Consider the following 14,199-nt stretch of genomic DNA (forward strand, 5'->3'; position numbering starts at 1 on the left):
TAACTAGCAAAAATCAGCAGCAAACTTAAGTAGGCAGAGAAAGAATCCGTGGACTTGAAGGTAGATCAATTAAGATTATCTAGTCTGAAAAGCAAAAACAAAAAAAAAGTGGAAAAAAATGAACAGAGTCTAAAAGACCTGTATGATACCACCACCTAAACTAAGATATGTAATTGGACACCCAAATGAAGATAGAGAGAAAAGGGGGGCCAAAAGAATATTTGAAGAAATAATGACAAATGCTTCCCAACTTTGATGAAAGATATGAATCAACATAGCCAAGAAGCTCAATGAACCCCAAGTTGGAAAAACTCAAAAAGATCCACACCTACACACATTATAATCAAGCTGTCAAAAGACAACGAATCTTTAAAGGGGCAAGACAGAAGAGACTCATCATGCACAAAGGATCCTCAGTAAGATTAACAGCTGATTTCTCATCAAAAACCATGGAGATCAGAAGGAAGAAGCATATTCAAAGTGCTGAAATAAAAAAAAAAAAAACTGTTACCCCAAACTTTATAACCAACAAAACTATCCTTCAAAAAATGAAGGAGAAATTAAGACATTCCCTGATGAAGAAAAACTGAAAGAACTCATTGTTAGTAGACCTGCCTTATAAGATATGCTAAAAGAAGTCTTTCAAGCAGAAATGAAAAGACCCTAGACAGTAATTTGAATCAACATAAAATAATTAAGAATATCAGTAAAGGTAACTACATGGGTAAATATTAGACAGTATTAGTACATTTTTTGTTTGTAACACCTTTTTCCCATTTTATTTAAAAGACAAGTACGTGATGCAATAACTATAACTCTATGTTGGTGGGCACATATACCTAAAGATGTAATTTATGCAACATAAAGGAGGATGGAGATATATATCAATAGAAGCAAAGTTTTTGTATACTATTGAAGTTAAGCTTGTATTAATTTGAACTAGCTTGTTATAAATTAAGGCATTATTTGTAATCCCCAAGGAAATCATGAAGAAAATAACTCTAAATTACTTAGTGAAAGAAGCTGGAAGAGAATTAAAATAGTACACTAGAATGCATTTATTAACCAGTTACAATGAACTTTTTAGAAGAAGGGAGTAATGGAGAAATTAAGGGGAAAAGGCAGATAGGAGACATAGAAAATAAGCAGCAAAATGGCAAATACAGTAACTACATTAAATGTAAATGATTAAACTCTCCAATTGAAAGGCAAAAATTGGTGAAGGAATAAAAAAGGAGTATCTAATTACACGCTGTCTACAAAAGACTCACATTAGATTCAAGCACAGATACAGATTGAGAGTAAAAAGAAGGAAAAGATATTCCATGCTAACTGTAACCAAAAGAGAGCTGGAGTGGCAATACAAACACCAGACAAAATAGACTTTAAGACAAAGATGTTGATATGAAAGAGATGTCAGGAAAACTAAAGTAAACTTCTAACTTCTAATTGACTAGATCTTGGGATAGAGGTCACAGTTAGAAATATACATGATGACAGGACTGTTATATTAAACTTTAATCCCCATACTAGCTCAGAGCTCAGAGTATAATATTTAGCAAATATTGGTTGACTGAATGAATAAATTTATATGTGAGCTCTGTCATTCTCATAGAAGGGATACCTGAAGCTATAATTTAAAATGATATCTACGGGGACTTCCCTGGTGGCACAGTGGTTAAGAATCCACCTGCCAATTCAGAGGACATGGATTCCATCCCTGGTCCAGGAAGATCCCACATGCCACAGAGCAACTAAGCCTGTGCACCACAACTACTGAGCCTGAACTCTAGAGCCTGTGAGCCACAACTATTGAGCCCTCATGCTGCAACTACTGAAGTCTGAGTGCCTAGAGCCCATGTTCTGCAACAAGAGAAGCTACCACAACTGGAAGTCCACGCACCATAACAAAGAGTAGATCTCACTCTCTGCAACTAGAGAAAACTCGTGCACAGCAACAAAGACCCAACACAGCCAAAATAAATAAATAGATAAATAAATTTATTTTAAAAAATTTTATCTATGAAACTATAATTTAAAATGACATCTAATAGTATAGAAGAAAAAGAGATCAAATAACTAAATTATGGAAAATCTGGGAAAGATTCACATTTATGAATCAGGAAAAAGATTGAGTCCTCCAAGGAGAAAGAAATGCAAGAGTTGGGGACTGAGGAAATACAGGAAAGTTGTGGAGAGCAAGGACTAACAGGCTTTCAAGAATACAGGGCACACACATATTGTATTAATATAGACAGTATGTATAACTTGTATATAAGCATCTATAATCTACATACACACATTTCATATATTTATAGATATATTACATATAATCATGTCACATGCCACATACATGTCACCCTTTCAGTGCTTCACAGAGAAGTCTGAATTGCAGTCTTTTTCTGAATTCTAGAAGGGAACACTTAACCCTTCTGATATCATAAATAATAGTGTATATATGGTTATATAACCTTCAGTAGCCTGTGAATACCAGAAGTGTTCAGAGAATGTTTCATAATCAGAGACATTGCTTATTTGCTCAATGTTCAAACATCTCTCTTCTGAATAACAGTTTTAATGTTTTGCCCTGACTGTACTCACTCAATGTATACTGTTTTTTGTTTTTTTTTCCTGAAAAATAGCTCCAATGTCTTGTGTAAAATTCAATAAGACTTCTGGTCAGCCAAGAAACAAATGATGCAAAGTAAATTGAAGTTGGAGGAGTACTTTAAGTATTTTAAGAAACTCTTTCTTTAGCAGAAACATTAATATCTGTATTAAATTAAAGAGGTGAAAGGAAGTAGAGAGATGAAACAGACATTGATTAACAGTTCATCAATGTGTTCCATTGGGCTGTATTATAATACTACCAAGATATCCTTATTGATCCAAGCTTCTCTGGATTTTTCCTTTTTTTTTTTCTTTTTTTCTTTCTTCTTGCTTGGATTGCTAACTTTGACACATTATTCAATGTATTTCAGTAAGACATATACCATTGAGGTGTATATACTATTTGCTACTCCAATTTCCTACCAAATAAATCAGTGCTCAGACTCTATGTTTGCCAAGAATGAGGAAATGCTGCAGTTCAGATTTAATTATTCTCAGTGGTTGAGTGGACATTTGTTGTTTGAGGTGATATTTTAGATTTAGGTGGCTAATATCCATTTTCCCTTCTTCAGGTACAAGCACCTTGATTCTGCTTTAGCAAACCTCCCTTCCTGCTTCTCAGTTTATGAGGGTCCAGGTGGCGACACCAGAGTTAATTACATGAGTCAAGCTTGGCCAATCAAATATTTTGGTTCTGAAATTTGACTCGAGCAGAATAACAGCTTGCTCAAAATCCTAGCAGCTTACTTTTCCTTACAATTGCCTACTCAGAAGGAATCCCTTAGATCTTGAGACTGTGAGCTTCAGAGACTCTCTGGTTTCTAATCTTCTTCTGATTTGCATTTCAAGCATTTTATTTGATTATAGGAACTATCCAAATCACTTCCAAAGAATCCAAGTTTGTCTCTTAAGTTATGTTGAATATATTTTCACAATCAATGTACATCAGGCATGGATCTCCATTTGGGCAGTGCTATTTTGTATTTTTAAATAAAATGTTTTCCACTATATCACTTAGGCTTTTCTCCAATTTTTAGCAAACATCCCAGAATTTACAACTTTCAAACAATAGTTTTTTCCATTCTAAAATGCCTTGTTGGAAAACCTTTAGATGTCTGATTGATACCTTCATTCTTTCAATACCTCCTCAACCTAAGGATGATTTACACCTTTTCTCTCATTTCTTTCATTCCTTTCTTACTGTCAACAGAGGGCCAACATTATGATTTTATTTCAAAGTATTTTATTTCTTTTCAGAGTAGGAGGTCATCTTTTGCAAAATTTATTTTAATGCTTTAGCATTTTAGTCCTTCAAATCATAGATTACTTGTGCACTCATTGTTAATGAGGAACTGATCTTTTTGTCCAAAGCTAACCAATTAGAAATATGATGGGAGCCACATATATAACTTTTAATTTCCAAGTAGCCACATTCAAAAATGGTAAAAAGAAACAGGTGAAATAAATTTTAATAATATATTTTACTTAGCCCAATACATCTAAAACAATATTTCAACAGAAAATCAATATAAAAGTATTAATGAGATATTCTACATTCTTTTTATACTTTGAAATCCAATATATATTTTACACTTAGAGCACATCTCAATTCAGATGCAAATTTTAATTAGAAATGCTTTTTCTGTATATATATTTCATAAATTTTACAGTTGAAAAACTACATACCCAAGTTTTTCCAAGCATAGTTAACATTTTCTAATAACCGAATTGAGCACTAGTTTTTAAATTTAAACTAAATGAAATTAAAAATTCAGTTTCTCAACTGCACTGGCCACATTTCAAGTGCATATTTCATGTGGCTAATGGATACTGTTTAGACCTCACATGTTCGGCAGAATTAACTAGGAATGTGTGTTTAAGTAAATGGGGAGAGATGTTCAAACATGTCTCAGGTCTCATTTATGAGGCTTTGATATTTGAGGTATGTTCAGCTTCACTGAGCTGTGGGTTTATAGTTTTCACCAAACTTGGAAATTTCCCAGCCATTATTTCTACAAAGGTTTTTTTCCTATCCTATTTCCTCCTCAAACAACCCCCCACCCCCCGCCAAAAACAAAATCTATCCAGCCCACCACCACAATTCCAGGACTCCAATTACCTGCATGTTAGACAATTTAATATGGTCTCACAGCTTACTCTTGCTCTATCTTTTGTCAATGTTTTTTCTTTTCTTTAGTATTTTATTTATTTTATTTATTTGCTATGTCTTTAAGTTTACTAACCTTTTCTTCTGCAATGTCTAATCTGATGTTACTCCCTTCCAATATGTTCTGTATTTTCATTTCAGATAACGTATTTTTCACCTCTAGAATTTCAATTTGGGTGTTTTCTTTATATCTGCCATTTTTTCTTCATCATGATCATGCTTTACTCTTCTTTCTGAAACATATGGAGTGTATTCACTATAGAAATTTTAATGAACATGCGGAATATATTTATAATAGCTGTTTTAATATCCCTTGCCTTCAAGTTTCATCATCTGTGTGATATCTGAGTCTGTTCTTACTGTTTAATTTTTCTCTTGGTTATGGGATGTTTTTTCCTGCTCCTTTACATGCCTGAACATTTTTGATTGGATGCTAGACTTTGTGAATTTTATGCCGTTGGGTGCCAGTTTTATTCTGGTTGTTTTGTTGTTGTTACTTATTAGCTTTTATATTCCTTTAAACATTTTGGAGTTTTGTTTTGGGATGCAGTTAGGTTACTTGGAATCATTTCATCCTTTTGAAACTTGCTTTTAAGCTTTTTTAGGGTGGGCCCAGAACTGTCTTTAATCTAGGCATAATTTGACCTCACTGATGAGGCAGTACCCTTCTAAGGACTGAATCTGATTCCTCTGTAGTAGGAGGTCTTTCCCCTATGGCTTGTGGGACCATAAACTACTCCTAGCCCTGTGCGAGCTCTGGGGATTGATCTGCCTAGTTCTTTCCAGTGCTTCTCCCTATCCTCAGTAATTTCCTCATACATGTGTACAGAGCACTTCTGAGCCAAAGACTTGAAGGGTCCCCTCTGCAGATCTCCAGCAAGCTCACTGTCTCTCTCTTTCTTTCTGTAGCAATCTTCTTCCAAGGAATCTCCCCTATAAATTTCCCCCAATTGGTAAGACCACCAAGCTCTGTGAAGGCAGTGAGCTGGCACTGGAAGTACTCACTTCATTTGTATCTCTCCCAGGAATCACAGCTTAGTGCTGCCTGCTGTCCAATGTTTGGAAACTGTTGTTTCCTATATATTTTGTCCAATTTCCTAGTATTTGAAGGCAGAAGGTAAATCCAGTTCCTATTATTCTATCATGACCCAAAAGATGTAAAAACTTAATAGCCATTCATTTAATAAACCTTTATTAAATGCGAACTGTATGTGAGGAACTGTGTAGAGATATACAGTGGAATTGAACTGGAAAAGATACGATCCATGCCCTTAAGATTACCACAGCCCAGCAGGCAAGAAGAATAATAAAGTGATCATTCAAGTAAATATGCAACATAAACCATGATAGGTGATAGGGGAAAAAGCAGAGTGCTATGAAAACCCATAACAGGAGACTTGATTTAATCTGTACAATTAGGAGAAATTTCCCAAAACAAAGGACATTTTAACTAAGATTTAAAGAATAAGTAAGATATGGTATCTGCACTGTGGAGGGTGGGAAGACCGCTAAGAAGAACAGCATACGCAAAAGGCCTGTGGCAGGATGGAACCATTAGACACCATCAAGTCCAACCCTTAGATTTCCCAGTGAAGACACAAAGGCTCAGAGTCTTGTCTAGTTGTACTGTGTTAGTGGCAGAGCAGGAGATGGAATCCAGAACTCCTTCCTCCAGGTTTAGTGTTCTTTCTATCCCACTAGACCCTGTATTCCCTAAGCAAATATTGGGAATTACTAGATCACTTTCTATAACAACACGTCATTTTATGGTCCATCAACCATAACGGGTAATACGTGATATTGTACTTTCGTTTAAAAATCATTATGGCCAAAATTTTATTGAAGATATACTTTTAATTGCCTATATTTTTATGTATTTACAAGGAATATGATGTAAAGTGTAAATAAATGTACAAGAGAGCACAAAACAGCAAAGAATGAACATTCACACATTTAGCACACTGAAGCCATAACAGCCTCATAATGAACGGGGAATGTTAATGCAGCTCCCTAAGTGGCTAAATTACACCCAGGAGATTCTCGCTCAGCAGTGTGAGCTGTTAGTGCTTTCAGACATTTTGGGAAATGCATCCATTGCCCCATTTCAAGCTTAATTGGCATAATAAATGTCAATTAAAACTCCTGTAAGATTTTAAACTGCAAAACTCAAGTGAAACTATTTATGTAGAGACTCACACAAGACTTCTCTACAAGAAGTCTCTCCTATAAGAGATACGCTTCTTACATATTTACTTTGGGCTCTATATCTTCTAACATGGATACACACAGCAAACTTGCATTCTCATAGGAAAGAAAGTTATTTTCGCCATCTTTCCTAAACGCATCACTCTGAAGTGGCTTGTAAACTGCTATATGTTAATAGAATTCAGTTTTCTTTCAACAACTATGTGCTAGGACTAGAAATACAGTAGTGAACAAGGTAGAATGCCCCTTTCCTTCGGTATGGAGAGATCCTCCAAAATGCTACCAGGAAGTCCCATTCCATCCTGGATCTTAAATCTACACATGACTCATTTTTTTTAACTTTTACCTATGAGGCTTAAGAGACAATTACTCATCCAGTATAAATATAAAACAGAATCTTTGTTAACTTCTGTATTTGGCAAAAACATTTTTTTGTGTCTTATGTACAGCTCATTAACTTAGGTGTCCAAAAATTCTGTTTTAAGTAGCCCAGGCTGTCAATTGTTTGATATCATCATCCTCTTCTTCTGCCCTCCTGGAAGATGCTGGAACAAAAAAACAATGGATACAAGTTAGTAATTGATGACATTCACACTTTCAGCACAGAAAACAGGTATGAATTGCATATTAAAAGGTATATACTTGTGAAATGAAAAATAAGTGCTAAAAGGGATAGGCCTGGCATTATTTCAGGTAATTATTTGACTACAGGTGGTTGAGGTAGGGACCAGACCTGCTCGGGAACGATGTGCAGAGGAGGACGTGCTCAACATTCGACCTGGTACTCTGTCTGGCTGTGCTGGGAGGGAGGAGGAAGGCACATTTGGAAGTCGGATATTTGTCATCTTCTCATTTAATTCTTCCTGCTCCAATACTTCAAGTTCTGCCATCAACTCATCCTGAACACAAGAAAAAGAAATCATTATGGAATTAATGTTTCAAGAAGTGGGTTTCCTCAAACACAATAACAAGAACATCTGCTACCCAACTGATATGTGAGAACCCAGTGAGATAGAATATTTGTTTTAAGACTAAGTCTTTTTTGCAACGCTGAGCAATAATTAAAATATGAATATTTGGGGTTGTGTAAATTTGTTGTAGTTAATCTTATAATACTTCAGTCAACAGTTTTTCAAGTAATTTGTGCTAGCTGAATATGTAATCTGCACAGTTTCCAGGAAATTTACACCTTGCCCATCATTTTCCAATGTATCTTTTATTTTTGTCTGTTAAGAATTAAGAATCTGTGAAACTTTAATCAGAAGAAATAAATATTTTCATTTGGGTTAATGCTATTGAAAATAAAACAACAGGTATAGCAAAACCATAACATACTGAAAGTGAAAAGAATCAAAGATACTATGGTTCCTTTGTTAAATTACCAAAGCCAATAAAAATCATGCCATGTGTTTGAGTTAAGAAAGCTTCAACTCAAGATAGGTACGTTGTAGTTCTTTCTTTTAGCCCCAAAGAGTCTGGTTTAATCCTAAACTATTCCCTGTCCCAAGATCCTTAGAGAGGCAAGTCTAGTTTGCGGTAAAATCACCTTGTGATAGATATGAGATGACTTGAGATGGCTAGTTCAGGTATAACTGGCTCCAAGAGTCCTCAGGTTGAGTCTAACCCCCCGAGAGAGGTCAGGAGTCAAAACTAATTGTTATCATTAGAATTCCGAGGTTGTCATCATTAGGAATGACCTAAGACACTCTAATATTGACCAAGGAGACTCTTCATTTATTCATTCATTCATCAATGAACACATTTATTGAGAGCTCACTCCTGGCCAGGCACTGAACTCAGGGCTGGGGAGACAAAGTCCAATCAACATTTAAGGAGCGTATTGAATGTGGGAGAAAGGCGCATAAACAAATAATTATTCTGTATTAAAATGAGAGTAACAATACTATGGGCCAAGGGTGGAAATCTTTAAGCCAACCACAACATTCGATCAAGTCACTGTGTATCAGACATACAGCAAGCTGACCACTGTTGTATCTACTTCATAAAGCGGAAATCAACATGAAAATGTGTAGCATGAGGCTGTGTGAAACAGTGTGGTCAGTGTAGTTGTGGGCTTTATGATTCTCCACAGGCTGAATGCATAAAGTACCTTCAGAATGAATATTCTGATATCCTATTTCTGCTCACAAAATAATTAGGAAAAAATACAGCAAATGTAGTAATCACAGAACACACTATCTTACACTGAATGTATGCCCAGAACTGCCAATAATGCTTGACAGTTATCAACAGCACTGAAAAGATACTGACATTTTCTTTAGCAAATATGTGATGACAGAATAATTATCTCCATCATTTTCAGACTTCAGGTACCAAACACTTATTTATTCATTGATAAAAGAATTTTAGAATTTAAGAAACTTTAGAGATAATCTGGTGACCTGGTCATCTTCATCGTATAAATGAGAAAACGAAGGGTCAGAAAAGTGAAGGGACTTACACAGAGTTTAGTAATAAATAGCAGAACCCAGATGTCCTGACGAGCCCAGAGCCCTTTCCACCATGTCGTAATGTACTCATTAGATGCTTGTTAGCCTAACCAGGGGTAGGCAGACTTTTTCTGGAAAGGGCCAGACAGCAATATTTTAGGCTTTGCAGACCATATACAGTCTCTCCACGTGTAGCCCTTTTTGTTGCTACTGTCATTGACGCTGTTGTTTTCTGCAATCCTTTAAACATATAAAAACTATGTCGTTCAACAGATCATACAAAAACAGAACCTGGGGAGGATTTAGCCTGAAAGCCACATTTTTCCAACCTCTGGTCTACACCATTTAAAAAAACTGTTGAAGAAACACACTGACAAACATAGAAAACAAATTTATGGTTACCAAAGGGAAAAGGGTGGGGAGGGATAAATTAGGAGTTTGGAATTAACATATACACACTACTATATATGAAAGAGATAGCCAACAAGGACCTACTATATAGCATAGGGAACTATAATCAATATTTTATAATAACCTATAAGGGAAAAGAATCTGAAAAAATAGATATATTTGTATGTATAACTGAACATCGCTGGACACCTGAAACTAACACAACATTGTAAATCAACTATACTTCAATTAAAAAAACAAAAAGTAGAATGGAGAAAAATAAAATAAAACTAGAAAAAAAAAGCTGTTGACACCCAATTCTCACTTTGAAGAATTCTGTGGAACTACATCTTATTTATTAGATGTATCATTTTCAACACCACGTGAATGTAGGAAGTCAGATTCTTTGCCATGCTAATCTGAGAACTAGAAATGCTTCAAAACATGTACCAGTCCTACTTGTGTGTGCTTTGAGTAGAACAATTGAAATTCACAATGCAGACACCACCATTATAATTATAGTCTGTATTATTGGACTGATTAATCTCAACGGAATGTGTGTTAATAATGTCACTCCACATTTATTTTGTTTCATAGCCTGAGTAATAAACAGAGGCAGCCTAACCTCTAATTTAATACAAGCATCATCCGTCTGTTCCTTGCCAAGTGACACAGTCTGCTTTGTTTTGCCCAGATGTATGAGCACTCAATTTTTCGTAATGGGGCCATTTAGGCCTCAACTATTAAGTCACTAACTTTACATAATCACATGTTGCTTTTCCTTAATAGCTGAAAACTTAATTGGGGGCCATTTGCCAAACTATATTAATCTTTCCTTTAAATCGGAATTACCAACACTTCATTTCCCTCTTAAGATAGGTATATTTCTAACAAAAATCATTTATTCTTTAATGATATTTAAGAAAATGTGTCAGAAAACCTGCTTGCTCCATGTGATGGGAAGCTATCCTTTTTAGTGGCCACAATATTCCATTCTTTACATGGTGCCACCTACCTCATCAAAGTTATCGCCAAATCCAACTCGTTGAGAAAACGCTTCTGATATTTCTTGGGCAATATCCTGTTGCTCTGTGATCTCTTGCATCAAATCATCAATTTTGTTCAGATCCCTGGGAAATAATATTTTGTTGAAATAATTTAGAATTTTACTTTAAAATTATGAATGTAGACAAAATCCCATAAGAAAAATGAGTCAATTTAATATAAACTCTTAGTTATTTCAGTAGGATAACAAACATTCCTGGTGACATGATTTATCAACTTTAAGAAGAATCTGCATTTTGAAAAATTAATAATTCTGTATATGCAAATAGATTTTAAATTATGTAAATTAGATTAAATTGATAGCCATTACATTTGGGAATCGCTAGAGGGCAAATTATTTGATAACTAACAATATTTGTAGACCCGTTTTGAAATTTTGTCTGGTAGGGAATATGTGAAACTCTGCCATCAATATGCTGCTCTGTATTAATTCTGCAGGGAGTGGTACCATGGGCTACCAAGGACCACCGTGACTAAGATAAGTTCAGGCAGCTCTCAGCGGCTGCTATCAGAGCAGCTTTTTTGTAGAAGGTGAACTCTGGAACTAGAGATCTATTTTCTAGAATGCCTAGTAGCTCTGAGATCCTGACTCCCTGGGAACTTTCCCATAGCTGCTGATGGTCTGTGAGATCACCAATGAGAGCAGGATCAGGCCTATGAAGCCCTCAGAAGAATCAACAACTTCAGCAAAAGAATCAGAGGTCCAGCATGGACAGCTCCTTTCAAGACAGTTTCTAGCCCCCAAGTTCCCCTGGCCTCCAACCACCCACGGAAGCTGCCAGTGTCTAGATGCCAGCATCTGAGCTGCTTCTCCAGTACCTTGTCTCTGAATCATTCCTCCAACTCTGAAGCTAGGACAAACTGACTAGATACCAGGGAAGTGACACTTTTTCTCATTATTAAGCAACTAACATGGAAATTTTGATTCCCAGGGGAATACATCTTTTGCAAGTTTTCCAGACTCTATATATGGGAAAAGCTGAGTATTCTGACATAATTTCATGTAGAAATCAAAAAGAATACTTTGCCATCCTCCTAACACCCCTTATTCCCAAGTCTTGTATTTATTACAAATATACAAGGATCATTTATTTAAAAATTACATGAGAAAGGTACAGCTAACGTTTAGGCCTGGGAGTGAATTCTCAAAAGGAACACCCAGGGCTGCTGCTGCTAAACTACCTGGAGAGAAAGGCTATGATTTTGCAATACGTTTTAGCACCCAGCTTACAGAAACAATAGAGGATTGTGACTCTGATGATGAAGGAAAAGATCTCTCAGAAGCTGCCACAATGATGGCTGATGGTCAACTGATTATCAAGGCAAGATCATGTTAGCAAAGATGTCTTCACTGATCCCAGCCTCTCTCTCTTGCACCTTTTCCTACCCAGGGAACCTTCTCTACATCCCTCAGGCACTCATTGCTCTTATGCACCTTTGGTCCAAACTTCACTATCACATTTAACTTCAGGAAAGGATTAGGTCCCAGGCATTGATTCTCAGTGTGACTATAAAGCAAACTGTCACTAGCCCCGCTACTGCTGTGAATATTGTTACTGAGCGCTTACTTTGTGCCAGGAACTCCTAAGTGTAGTGTATCTCCTATTTCACAATAACTGCATGAAGTAAGTATTATTATTATCTCCAATTTACAGATAAAAAAACTGAATCAGGGAGAGGCAAAGTAATTTGCCCAAGGACAGTCAGCAGGATCTGGGAGTATAACCCAGAAAATCTGACCCCAAATCCACGCTTGTATCTATTATTGTATGTCAATGGCTCTCAAACATTGGTTAGTATCAGAATCAGCTGGGGAACTTGGTTAAAAACAAAAAGGCCCAATTCCTATCTATCTTGAAGGGGCTTGGGCATCTGTGTTCTCTTCAGTAGTGATTTCTGAGTCCCCCTCAAAGTCTGACAAACACTATTGTATAGTTCTAACACCTTCACAGGTATTAGCATTTAAGCCTTTTTAAAATTATAGAATGAAAATATTTTCAGGTGGAGTGTCAGACAATAGTGAGGCTACTGGGAAATATTAAGGGCAAAATGAATGTCTTTTATTTTTTCATGGTCTTTTTTTTTCCTTTTGCCAATATAGCGTCTGCTCTTTCTCTGCGGGAGCATTTCATTCCAACATGTCAAAGAGTCTCAAATAAGGAAGCCCATGCCTGCCCAGATCATCATATAGTTCCAAAGCACTGAGGGAATTTATGACTCAGAGGGAGACCAAAGTCACTCACATGTTTTCATGAACTGCTTTCATGGCTTTTGCTGCAATGCCCATATTCCTTAACACCTCCGTGTTGGTGTGTGAGTTTTCCAAGGCTTCTCTCTGGAACTCAATGGTGGAAAGAGTGCCATCAATCTGAGTGAGCTGTTTCTCAAACCTCTTCTTTCTCTTCAGTGCCTGTAATGCAGCTAAATAAGGGAGAGGCCACATTTATAAGCAGAGAGCCCAGTCACTTAACTAAGAGACATTTACTCAGCATCAAGCATGGACTCAGCATTGTTGAAATCTACAAACAGAGAGGATACCAAATAAAGCTGAGAAACTTAAGGGTAGCATCTATCCTTTCAATTGCTTGCACCAACTACCACTCCCGTAAACATTTTGTTATTCTTCCAAAGACCTGCCCAGTGTCAGAGGACGAAAAGTCAAAATTTCATATTCTATAAACTATACCACAGAAATGTTTCTGTTAATACTGAATTTTGGAAAAAGAATAGATAAAATAGAAGTAAATACCATGTAATAGAAAAATAAAACTTCAGAGAAAAGAAGAACCTTAAGGACTACCTAATCTAGCCCTATTTTCTTATTTCAAAGACAAGTTAATTGAGACCCAGAGAAGTTATATGACTTGCTTTAAGGTAGTTAGTGAGTGACAGTCCAAAACCTAGGATGCCAAGCATGTCTTGGTCTGAAGTGACTATGAGATGATCAGGAAGGTTACATCTAATCATAAGTGTCCATGAAATCAACACTGTAGAGTCATACTCAAGGATTAGATGGCATACAGGGGAGGGAAAAGACTGTTTCCTTCAGAGAAACAATACCCAAACACTCTCCCATTAGCACTTAGCAAAATCTTACGTGCTTCTTACAGAAATCACAAAACTAAGAGAGTCCTTTTGACTGTGGCACCTTGGAAGGCACTCTCAAAAATAGGCCCTAAAATGTGACTTTTGATGAGGCATTTAGTCAGAGTGCAGGAAAAGAGCAGCAGAAGAATGCTAATATGAAGATAATTAAATGGAACTGACAAAAGAACTCAAATAGTTTTATGGTTTCAGAATGAAACAGATGTT

General features: G+C 36.2%; 1 protein-coding gene across 1 annotated transcript in view; it reads right to left on the minus strand.

Moving 5' to 3' along the window:
- Positions 1 to 3,826: 3,826 nt before the first annotated feature.
- CHMP4C (charged multivesicular body protein 4C) overlaps positions 3,827 to 14,199 on the minus strand; it is a 28,139-nt gene continuing 17,766 nt past the window's right edge. Inside the window, exons 2-5 of the mRNA XM_057736584.1 lie at positions 13,131 to 13,308; positions 10,838 to 10,952; positions 7,716 to 7,881; positions 3,827 to 7,527 (exon numbers count right to left, since the gene is read on the minus strand). Of these exons, the coding sequence (XP_057592567.1) occupies positions 7,463 to 7,527; positions 7,716 to 7,881; positions 10,838 to 10,952; positions 13,131 to 13,308 (524 nt within the window). The 3' untranslated portion in view covers positions 3,827 to 7,462. The remainder of the gene's footprint in view (positions 7,528 to 7,715; positions 7,882 to 10,837; positions 10,953 to 13,130; positions 13,309 to 14,199) is intronic.

This window comes from Hippopotamus amphibius, chromosome 5 (genome assembly GCF_030028045.1).
Source record: "Hippopotamus amphibius kiboko isolate mHipAmp2 chromosome 5, mHipAmp2.hap2, whole genome shotgun sequence".
NCBI classification, from domain to species: Eukaryota; Metazoa; Chordata; class Mammalia; order Artiodactyla; family Hippopotamidae; genus Hippopotamus; species Hippopotamus amphibius.